Source organism: Salvelinus namaycush, chromosome 41 (genome assembly GCF_016432855.1).
Source record: "Salvelinus namaycush isolate Seneca chromosome 41, SaNama_1.0, whole genome shotgun sequence".
Taxonomy (NCBI): domain Eukaryota; kingdom Metazoa; phylum Chordata; class Actinopteri; order Salmoniformes; family Salmonidae; genus Salvelinus; species Salvelinus namaycush.
This window is the reverse complement of record NC_052347.1, coordinates 2,831,296-2,842,258: the sequence shown is the minus strand read 5'-3', so window position 1 is coordinate 2,842,258 and position 10,963 is coordinate 2,831,296. Positions and strand designations below refer to the sequence as shown.

General features: G+C 41.4%; 1 protein-coding gene across 1 annotated transcript; it reads right to left on the bottom strand.

Annotated features, from left to right (window-relative positions):
• Nucleotides 1–664: 664 nt before the first annotated feature.
• Nucleotides 665–4,689, bottom strand: LOC120034348. Its single transcript, XM_038980870.1, has 5 exons — nt 4,593–4,689; nt 4,100–4,236; nt 3,422–3,553; nt 1,859–1,996; nt 665–1,693 (listed from the first exon to the last, which is right to left on the bottom strand). The coding sequence occupies exons 1-5, from the start codon at nt 4,606–4,608 to the stop codon at nt 1,499–1,501; spliced, it is 618 nt and encodes a 205-aa protein (XP_038836798.1). The 5' UTR covers nt 4,609–4,689; the 3' UTR covers nt 665–1,498.
• Between the last annotated feature and the right edge of the window lie 6,274 nt (nt 4,690–10,963).

Genomic DNA, 10,963 nt, shown 5'->3' with positions numbered 1-10,963 from the left:
TATTGATTTGTGGTCAGTTGTAGTTGAATGCTACTGAGATTTGATACTCTTTATGGTTGTGTAGTAAAAGAGTTTGATATTTTGATTGTATGATTGAGACTGGGTTTAAGCTACACTTTTATGAACAGACAAACATTGCGTGACTAAGGTCACTTGAGATCACTGAACTCCTTTACCGGGCTGGACTCTTTTAGGCCCGAGGTACAGGACATTTCTGGAGGAACCAGAGCTCATTGTTTGTTATATTATTATGTGTGTGAGAGAGATCATTTATGTTGGTAATACAACCAATGCAAAAGAACAGTTGTTTTGAAGTTATTCCCAATGTTTTAAGGGTTTATGAAAAGTGTATGTCCATACTGACTTTTACATGTGCCCTTTGTATTGGTGTAGACTTGACGGACCAGACGGGACTCATTCCCTCACAAACAAAAAGGAGAAAGCAATATTTTCTCTGGTAGGTACCACCTACCTGGCACCCCTACAAACAATAACCTCAAGTCAAAACCGTTACAACATGCCTTCAAGGCGACGGGATCAAGTTGCAACTCGGCCGTTCGTCTAAAACCCTTCCTCACTGTTTGTTCTATACATGTCTCCCGACTTCCTACTGTCCTGTAAAAAATATATATAATAAATAAAACAAAGGGAAGGAGATCAGTGATCCTGGTATATAACATTTGTTTTACCTCTGCCAAACCACATACAATACAAATATTTTGACACCCACCAGAAAATTATTCTAGGGATGACTGTATCAATCAATAAAAAAACACATACAGTATAAATACATTAAATAAATAAATACATGCATATGCAAACAAAATAAATTAAAATACACAAACAAATATCCCAGTACTTCATAAATATAAATATTTTTTAAAAGTATAAATAAGTATAAATAAGTATCAAACAGTGGCCATGGTTTATCGCACATTCGAGTTAGTGGGAGTGCAGGCGGGGACTTGCCACTATCTGGCATCTATCAGTGTTGCTTTATCTCAAGGAAACTCTTGAGACAGCAATCAGAGGTGTCGTAGGTTGGCAGGACAAGCTAAGAACTAAACCCTCATGGGGAGAAAGAGAAGAAGAAACGCCGGCAGTCCTTGACCAGTTGCTATTGTACCAATTGATGGGGAACAGAACAAGGCCAGCGACCTGCAGTTATAGGATGAGGACCAGATCTTGGCAGATAGGGGATGGCACCAAAACCAATTGTGTAGCGTCCCTCTCTCTCAGATCAAGTGCTCCGCTTGCTTCATGTTTTCGAATGTCCCATTTGACCTTGATTGACAGAATAGATAGAAAGACTGAAGCAGGCTCGAATAGATATTAAATATGTTTCAGCCAGGCGACATCACTACGCAGCTGCCTTAGATGTCCAATAGGCTTCTGGCACGGACGACCCCACTCCGGTCCTCCATCCACGTCTGCACAGGTTTTGCTGCTGCTGTAGAGTGCAGCCCAGGCACTTTGTCCTGGCCTGAAAAGGAGTAGTTCAGCTGCTCTGTCCTGGCCTGGAAGTCAGGTGTTCGACGTTGCGCAGGCTGCGTTTCAGGTTCTGTGTGAAGTCACGGAGCTGCAACAGGATAAAGTGAGTGGCAACCTGAACCTCGTAGTCCCCTGGGAGGAGTGAGGCCAGTCCCGAGGCCTCATACTGGGCCACACTGCTCATCTGGCCCGGCTCCTGCATCTGAACAACACAAAAACACACACATACAGAAGGTTATTAACCTAAACGAACATCTCAAGTGTGACGATATGAGTGTAGGACCTCTATGATCTTGTGCCAGTGTGCATGCATGGGCAGATGTTTCTACTTCCTATTACTCAGGGAGTTTGTGTGTGTCAGTCTCACCTTGTTGACCTGGGCCAGCAGGTCTCTGATGTCAGCCAGGAGTCCTGTCACCTTTTCAGTGGTCACACGCTCCTTCAGCACACCCAGCACATCCTGATACAGCTGCAGCCCCGCAGACATACTGCTCAGACACACCTCCTGTAGGCAGAAGCACACAGCTGGTCAGTCAACTAAAATGGACCATGGCCAGTATGCTAGGACACAACGCAATAAGGAATCGGGTCAGAACTATTCATGTCAGCTTCTATCTGCAACATTCAGGAGAACCGTAGCATTGTTTCCCCTTCACACACACACAAGTGGAGGCTCCTCAGAGGAGGAAGGGAAAGACCATCCTCCTCAGTGAGTTTCATAAAAATACAAATTAGTGAAACATTAAAGGTATCCTTTTTAGATAACTATACAAAATATATTCACGTCACCAAATAATTGATTAAAGCGCACTGTTTAGCAATGAAGGTCTACAGTGGTGTTAGGTTCTAAGTAAACAGAGTAAAAACTAACAGACAACTAGGAAAAGCTCAAACTAAGTTTATTCACCCAATGGGTCAGACAGCTGAAAAGACAAAGACATATTCCCACCAGCACAAGTATTTACACCCCACTTTAGGCGGAGTCTCCTCCTTTTCTCTAAACATGGCGGGAAGTTAAGTGACGTGTGCAATAAACTGTTCCTTCTCCCTTCATGTGACCTGACCTCGGCCCCCATTCCTCACTAATCCACAGTTATCCACCCTTATCAGTGACCGCAACCATGTGATTGCCTTTTCCCTCACTTAGTAACTCTCCAAGCCCATTGCTCATATCCAACCTCCGTTGACCCAACCATATACATTCCTCCTACATATAACCATTAACTTCTGGTGTCGCAAGTATTTCAAATTACAACCCAACAGCCTCAACAGCACTTTGCAGGGTTGCACCATGGTGTAGCTGGAGGACAGCTAGTTTCCATCTTTGTCTGGCTACATTGACTTCAATACAAAACCTAGGAGGGTCACGGTTCTCACCCCGTTCCATAGACTTACACATGAATTATGACAACTTCCTCCTACCTATCAGAGCTCTTGCAGCATGAACTGACATGTTGCCCATCCAATCAAAGGATCAGAGATTGAATCTAGTACTGAACGCATAACCTACAGCTAGCTACCTACCACTGCAGTGTATAAAATGTGGCGAGTAGTCGACTCAGAGAGAGACAATAGCTGGACAGTTTTGAACAAATGAATTTCGTCAAAAATTAAGGCGAAGCAAAAGAGAGAGAGAGACATATTTCGTTGTATTTTTTTCCCCACTTTTACTTGCTTAGCTAGCAAGGCGGCTCGACCTGTGCAACTACGTTGTATAGGTTGTAGCAACATCATGATGGGTATATGGGGGGGGGGGGAATTGTATCATGTAGTAGTCTAAACCTATCGATGTTACATTGAGCTGGGTGAATGGAATATGAATGACAGTCATCCAGTATGCTGTAATAGAAATAAGGCCATGCTCATAAAAAAAAAAGATCGTCCTCCCTGATCTTAAACGGCAGCGGCCGGCACTGACACACACACTCACCAGGGTGAAGTCGATTTGGTTTAGGGGTCTGCAGACAGTCTTTAGTTCTGGTGCTGCGGGGATGCCCAGGGAGGTCACCATGGACTGGTACGGTATGTTCCTAGACTGGCTGGACGGGTCAAGGGTCAGGCCCTAGGAGAAGAGGAGTGGAGTGGTTATAGAGCTGGAGCCAATGTAACGCATACATGTATGTCTATGGGTTGACTGCAGGTCAAGCAGAGAGAAGTTGGGGTTAGTGCACTTTTGGAATCTGTGGTGTTAGTGGTCATGACAGGTTATAAAACCAAACCACAGCAAGTTTAAATGCACAAAGAGATGCATTTGTTTTGCAATTTAACTAAACCTACCTGTATATTTTCCTAAATTTGCCTGCAGCTACAAGGAATGATTGCATTTACTAAATTTAGCAGCAGCTAAATGTGATATTGATCTTTGTTAGATACATGCTTTGCATTCTTCAATGCAAATATGTAATGTCGTGTGCTAGGGTTTGTTTTACCCAAAAACAACACAATGTTTGCATGATCTAACGGTCAACGTGATTTCAACTCAAATCGAGCATTATTAAAGACCATGCAAAGCTGCGTAATTTTACCCATAAAAGTTTGCGATAAATTACATACAGTAAAGACCATACACACCACGTAAGAACAGGGCATCGTCGCCCAATAGACTTACCGTGATTTTGACACTGGACCCGTGAACCACAGGGATGTTGACTAATATTTTTTCGACCAAACTCCTTGCGTCCATTGACCTCTCTGGAATGTGTGCGGACCGGACCAGAAAAGCTAAACAGCAGAGCAGACCTACAACTTGGAGAAATAAAAAACAGCTGCAGAACGACTCTATGACCATACAGATTCTGAACAAGTTGAACTCTGGTACAGCCAGTGCCGCGCAGAACATTATGCAAGAAAGGGGAGCGTGCCAAATATAGTGCGTTGAGGTACGCAGTAGCACAATAAAAATGCCACAATAAAAAAGTAGCATAATAAAAATGGAGACAACCACTCAAAATATGTCCAAGCTATTATGACTTTCTTCAGACAATTTTAACAAAATATTGTTTCCAAGTTTAAAAAAAGTTGCATCGAGAAGAACAAATACACTAATTAATAGTGTCCTAGTCAAATGTATTTATAAATATCTAATATAAAATATAACTTACTTTTGAGAGTGTTCATTCCGTGTCAGTATGGTTAGTCTATTTTGCTAAATATGTAGGATTTTTTCTTATCTCCCATTTGAGGGAGACTTGAAGTATTTATATGAATCAAGTATGTTTCATGGGAATTTCCACTGAAGGGTCATTGTACTGGAGGGTCATTGTAAACCTGCAATAGTGAGTGACTAATAATTTGGGCTCTATTCAATCTGATTTGCGGAAGTCGAGCTTTACAGCGTGGTTGAAATGTAAAGGAAATGTTTCTGCTTTATTCACCGAATTCACGATAAACCTACATATGTAGTAGGCCCAATCGGAAATTAGGCTACCTTTACATTTCTATCTCGGAATCTGTAACGCTTCAGTTTTACATATTGAATAAAGCCCTTAAGAGATAGAAATGCTACTTCCTGATGACCTTGTGATCTTGGCATGCATTCAAAAATCAGAACATGAGCAAATATATAATGCATGTGATTAAAACTGTGCTTATGATTAAAAAAAAGACAACTAGCCTATTAGGCTTTCAATACAGAAACTATATATAGGCTAAGCCTAATTGTTGTATTCTGCTGTTTTACATCTATTATAACGCTATTATTTTTATTTTATTGGGCCAATATTTTATTTCCTAGAGCTTATTGTAAAGCACTTTGAGCTGCATATTATGAATCAAATAAATGAAACAAAGCTATTAATTGCCTAATATTGATTGGATCCATTCTGCACTCTCCATCTACTCTGTCCTACCCTGTGATCCCTCCACCTTTTCACTTGGCTGTCACTGTCTGGACTCACTGTCACTCCTGCCCTACTAGACTCCCTAATGTTTAACTGTATGTGTTCAAACCCCATGTATTAAACAACATTTTATCTGTAAAGTGTGTTGAGACTTATGAAATGCACTTTAAATAGGCCTAGCTGGTGACTTGACTTATAGGCTATACTTCTTATTATTTTACCCTTTAATTTACATTTGTGGTTGGGAAATGAGTTCAAGCCTATAATTCAGAAAAATGTCACATTCGTTTATTTGTTTTTTAATTCAATAGCCTGAAGTGAACGGTCACGCTGCGGACAATAGGCTATGATTGAAAATAGCTATATGCGCTCTACAAAACAGTCGCACATCCAAACACAATGCACGGAACGTTCGCACGTGTAGCTGTGTTGACGTCATGGCGAGCCCAAGACTGAAACAACCTTATGGCATTTTCAGTGACGTTCATGTAGGGCTACATTACTCAGAAAAAAATACATGTACATAATTTCACAACTCTAGTTGTAGCAATTCGACATGTTATGTATGCTACTCTCTGAGTAGGAAACTAAGGAAATAAGGTTGGGTTACCTAATGCTTTGTTCCCATTTTATTTCCTCAATTGAACAATTGAAGACTAATATCCCCGTTTGTGAAATCCTTATTTGCGCAAGTAAATTAGTCTTACTTCAGGATTTGGCCATTGTGCAATGACATCAAGCTCACACGTATCTTGATTACAAGGTATGCTCACTTGTTCTCTTGACTACAAATCCCTTTCTTAGGTAATAACTGACCTCATTCCCAGCGTCTTAATTAAGCAATAAGGCCCGAGGAGATGTGCTATATGACCAATATCCGTTAACATCGCGTTAACAGCCCTTAGCGGTGGTATATTGGCCATACATCACAAACCCCCGAGGTGCCTTATTACTAATATAAACTGGTTACCAACATAATTACAGCAGTAAAAATACATGTTTTGTCATACCCGTGGTATATGGTCTGATATACCACGACTGTCAGCCAATCAGAATTCAGGAATCGAACCACCCAGTTTATAATGTACCATTTATCATGACGTTTATGAATAGCTTATATCCTTTCTAGAATTGGCATGACAGCGCTATAAGCTAGTTTTGATTGCATAAATTCTTTTCTAATGTAGGATTTTTTTTCTTACATTTGTTGTGCCTACCAGCAATGCTAAACTGTTGAATATAGAATGTATCATTATGACTGACCCCCGTGTTCAAGAGCACATGGTGCCGCGCGGTGAAACACCGCTTCCCATTAATTTTCATGGGGAATGCACACTAGATAACCGTACATTGCCGCGTGCCGCTTACGCCGCCCATTGTGACTCGCTTGTGGGCGTGCTGGCAGCATATGACAGCAGCACGTTCGATTGTGCGTCAAGAATTCAGCATAGCATGTTTGTATGAAGGTTAGAAAAATAAAAACAAGTTTGTATGAACGTATGGTTATTAAATGGGTAAATAGTTCAATAGTAATATCCTCTAAAACACTCTGGTGACAAACAAACTTTGCCCTGTTTCCAATTGTCCACAAGGCTGGGAGAACCTATTCAAGTAAGTAAATACATTTCGAAAATGTAAAATAAACGATGTATTATTACCTAACTAGCTACAGTGCAGGCTAACTCAAATGAGCTGCCAAATGAGCTAGCTGGCCAACTTCACATACTGTATAGATAGGTAGCTGGTGATATTTAATTAAGTTAGCTAGCTAATATGAAGTTAGCTAGCTATCTTTATGTATTTATCTCTGTAAAAAAACTAACTCCAAATGCATTTGCAGGTAGCTAGCTAACAGCCATGGAGGAGGGTGAAAGGATAACAGCCCCAACTGTCAAAGTGAGAGAGGAGGCTATTCTGGATAGGGCAGGTACTTTTGTGTAGTTCCTGTCCCAAGTATGGACGGAGATAATAGTAACATACTATTACAGTGCAGTGTAATTTGAGTATAATGAAGTCTGTGGTGAGGTTTTCTCTTTAGATAAAGAGAGCTATGAAAGCCTGTCTACATATGAAGAGGTCCCAATGAAGAGCAGCGGTTCTCAGTCCTGGTCCTGGGAACTCAAAGGGGTGCACATTTTTGTTTTTGCCTTAGCACTGCAGAGCTGATTCAAATGATCAACTCGTCATCAAGCTTCAAGTAGTATTTATGTATTCATTTGTGACTCTATCCTTGATATGATCCTGTTATTGTCACATGCTACACATGCACATACAGTTGAAGTAGGAAGTTTACAAACACTTAGGTTAGAGTCATTAACTCGTTTTTCAACCACTCCACAAATGTCTTGTTAATAAACTATAGTTCTGGCAAGTCGGTTAGGACATCTACTTTGTGCATGACAAGTAATTTTTCCAACAATTGTTTACAGACAGATTATTTCACTTATAATTCACTGTATCACAATTCCAGTGGGTCAAAAGTTTACATACACTCAGTTATGTAAACTGAACTGAAAAAGCATGTGCGAGCAAGGAGGCTTACAAACCTGACTCAGTTACACCAGCTCTGTCAGGAGGAATGGGCCAAAATTCACCCACCTTATTGTGGGGAGCTTGTGGAAGGCTTCCCGAAACATTTGACCCAATTTAAAGGCAATGCTATCAAATACTAATTGAGTGTCTGTAAACTTATGACCCACTGGGAATGTAATGAAAGAAATAAAAGCTGAAAGAAATCATTCTCTCTACTATTATTCTGACATTTCACATTCTTAAAATGAATTGATGATCCTAACTGACCTAAAACTGAATTTTTACTAGGATTAAATGTCAGGAATTGTGAAAAACTGAGTTTAAATGTATTTGGCTAAGGTGTATGTAAACTTCCGACTTTAACTGTATGTGTGTTCATGCATCTATCAATCCAATGTTATCATGATTTATTGTAACGGATATTATACTTTAGTAATCCACAATGGTCTGGTGATGTAAAAGTCTAATAATGACATTATCTTCCATTTTCCTAGTTACCTTGTAACTGGAGATTCCTTCAAAATGATTGCCTAGTTACCATGTAGGACACTGCACGGTTGGGTGACCAGGGCCATCTGGGACTACCTCCTGGAGGAATTCAGGCGTGTGAAGGCTACCTGTGTTCTGCATAACTTCCTGAGGACGGACACAAGGACAAGGAGGGGATCTGCAGCTCGCCGCCGTGTGCCAGAGAAGTCTGCTGCTCTGCAGGATGTTTCAAGGATGGGGTCCAACAACGCAGCAAGAGAAGCAATCCGTGTGCGGGAGATCTTCACCTCCTACTTCTTCGAAGAGGGTGCTGTTCCATGGCAACACCATAGACTACACTATGCACAACCAAAGGCTTTTTTATGAGTCATCCACATTGCAATAAGAGTATTATTCAATTTACTTAGCTATGTCAACTGCAGTTATTCAATTCACAGTTTCTCTCCCTTTGATTTCTACTTCTCAGGTGAGGGTGCTGTTTAGGTAAGGGTGTGATGTCTGTACAAAAACAAAAGACTATTTTAAGTCACCCATATTGATAAAATTTAGAACAATTAGACACCCTATAACCCACACCTAAACACTCATGTATCAATCTGATGGATTGTGTTGTGCAGTAATCAGGCTCAAGTGTATAACTGGTTCCTTCCACCTTCAAAGAATAGGCAAGAGGGCCAACCATGGAGAATAGTAAGACACTTCATTATTTCTATAATTACGCTATATTGTTTGTCCTTGTGTGTCCGTTCATGTTTTTCAGCATAAAGTACTCTGAAGCCACTTCGTGTGGACACCAGGTGAGACCACACAGATTCCTGATGAACACTTTAGCTACCTTATTTTCTCAATAACAGTCTCTCTCCTTCAATCTTTTCAGTCTACTGAGGGGGAATAGGTTTTGTCGTGCCCCCTTCACGGCTGTCTTGGTCTGCTTGGACAATGTTTGTTTATGTGGACACCAAGGAACTTGAAGCTCTCAACCTGCTCCACTACAGCCCTGTCAATGAGAATGGGGGTGTGCTCGGTCCTCCTTTTCCTGTAGTCCTCCTTTGTCTTGATCACGTTGAGGGAGAGGTTGTTGTCCTTCCACCACACGGTCAGGTCTCTGACCTCCTCCCTATAGACTGTCTCATCGTTGTCGGTGGTCAGGCCTACCACTGTTGTCATCAGCTCACTTAATGATGGTGTTGGAGTCATGCCTGGCCATGCAGTGAACAGGGAGTACAGGAGGTCTGAGCACGCACCCCTGAGGGGCCCCCTTGTTAAGGATCAGCGTGGTGGATGTGTTGTTACCTACCCTTACCATCCAGTTGCAGAGGGAGATGTTTAGTCCCAGGGTCCTTAGCTTGGTGATGAGCTTTGAGGGCACTATGGTGTTGAACACTGAGCTGTAGTCAATGAATAGCATTCTCACATAGGTGTTCCTTTTTGTCCAGGTGGGAAAGGGCAGTGTGGAGTGCAATAGAGATTGCGTCATCTGTGGATCTGTTCATGCGGTATGCAAATTGGAGTAGGTCTAGGGTTTCTGAGATAATGGTGTTGATGTGAGCCATGACCAGCCTTTCAAAGCATTTCATGGCTACAGATGTGAGTGCTACGGGTCGTTAGTCATTTAGGCAGGTTATCTTAGTGTTCTTGGGCACAGGGACTATGGCGGTCTGCTTGAAACATGTTGGTATTACAGACTCGGTCAGGGAGAGGTTGAAAATGTCAGTGAAGACACTTGCCAGTTGGAATGCCAGTTGGTCAGCGCATGCTCGGAGTACATGTCCTGGTAACCCGTCTGGACCAGCGGCCTTGTGAATGTTAACCTGTTTAAAAGTCTTACTCACATTGGCTGCGGAGAGCGTGATCAGTCTTCCGGAACAGCTGATGCTCTCATGCATGTTTCAGTGTTACTTGCCTCGAAGCGAGCGTAGAAGTTATTTAGCTCGTCTGGTAGGCTCGTGTGACTGGGCAGCTCTCGGCTGTGATTCCCTTAGTAGTCTGTAATAGTTTGCAAGAACTTCTTTCAATAAAGTATTTGTCTCTGCTGGTTAAAATTAAGTCTCTCATTTGATATAATACTACACCTATCCTGTGTTTATCAGATCAATGCAGATGAAGGAAATTAGATTGTTTTTTAAATTCTATTTCTGTATATATTAATGACAAATCAGCCTTTAACTAGCTAAATCCTGTTTCTAGTCTATTAGTTACAATGTGTAACCATTGATGTCTCAGTAAACTCAACAAAAAAATAAACGTCCCTTTTTCAGGACCCTGTCTTTCAAAGATGATTTGTAAAAATCCAAATAACTTCCCAGATCTTCATTGTAAAGTGTTTAAACACTGTTTCCCATGCTTCTTCAATGAACCATAAACAATTAATGAACATGCACCTGTGGAACGGTCGTTAAGACACTAACAGCTTACAGACGGTAGGCAATTAAGGTCAGCAGGCCCACACGCAAAGGCAATTTACCGCTTGCTAGTGCACACGAGCCATGATCCCTAACAATATCAATAGATTTTGCCTAACGCCTTAACATTTTCATCTCAGCGATTGAGTAATCAAGCACGATGCTCTAGAACCATCATTACCTTGCAAGGGGCTTTTTACTGTATGTTTG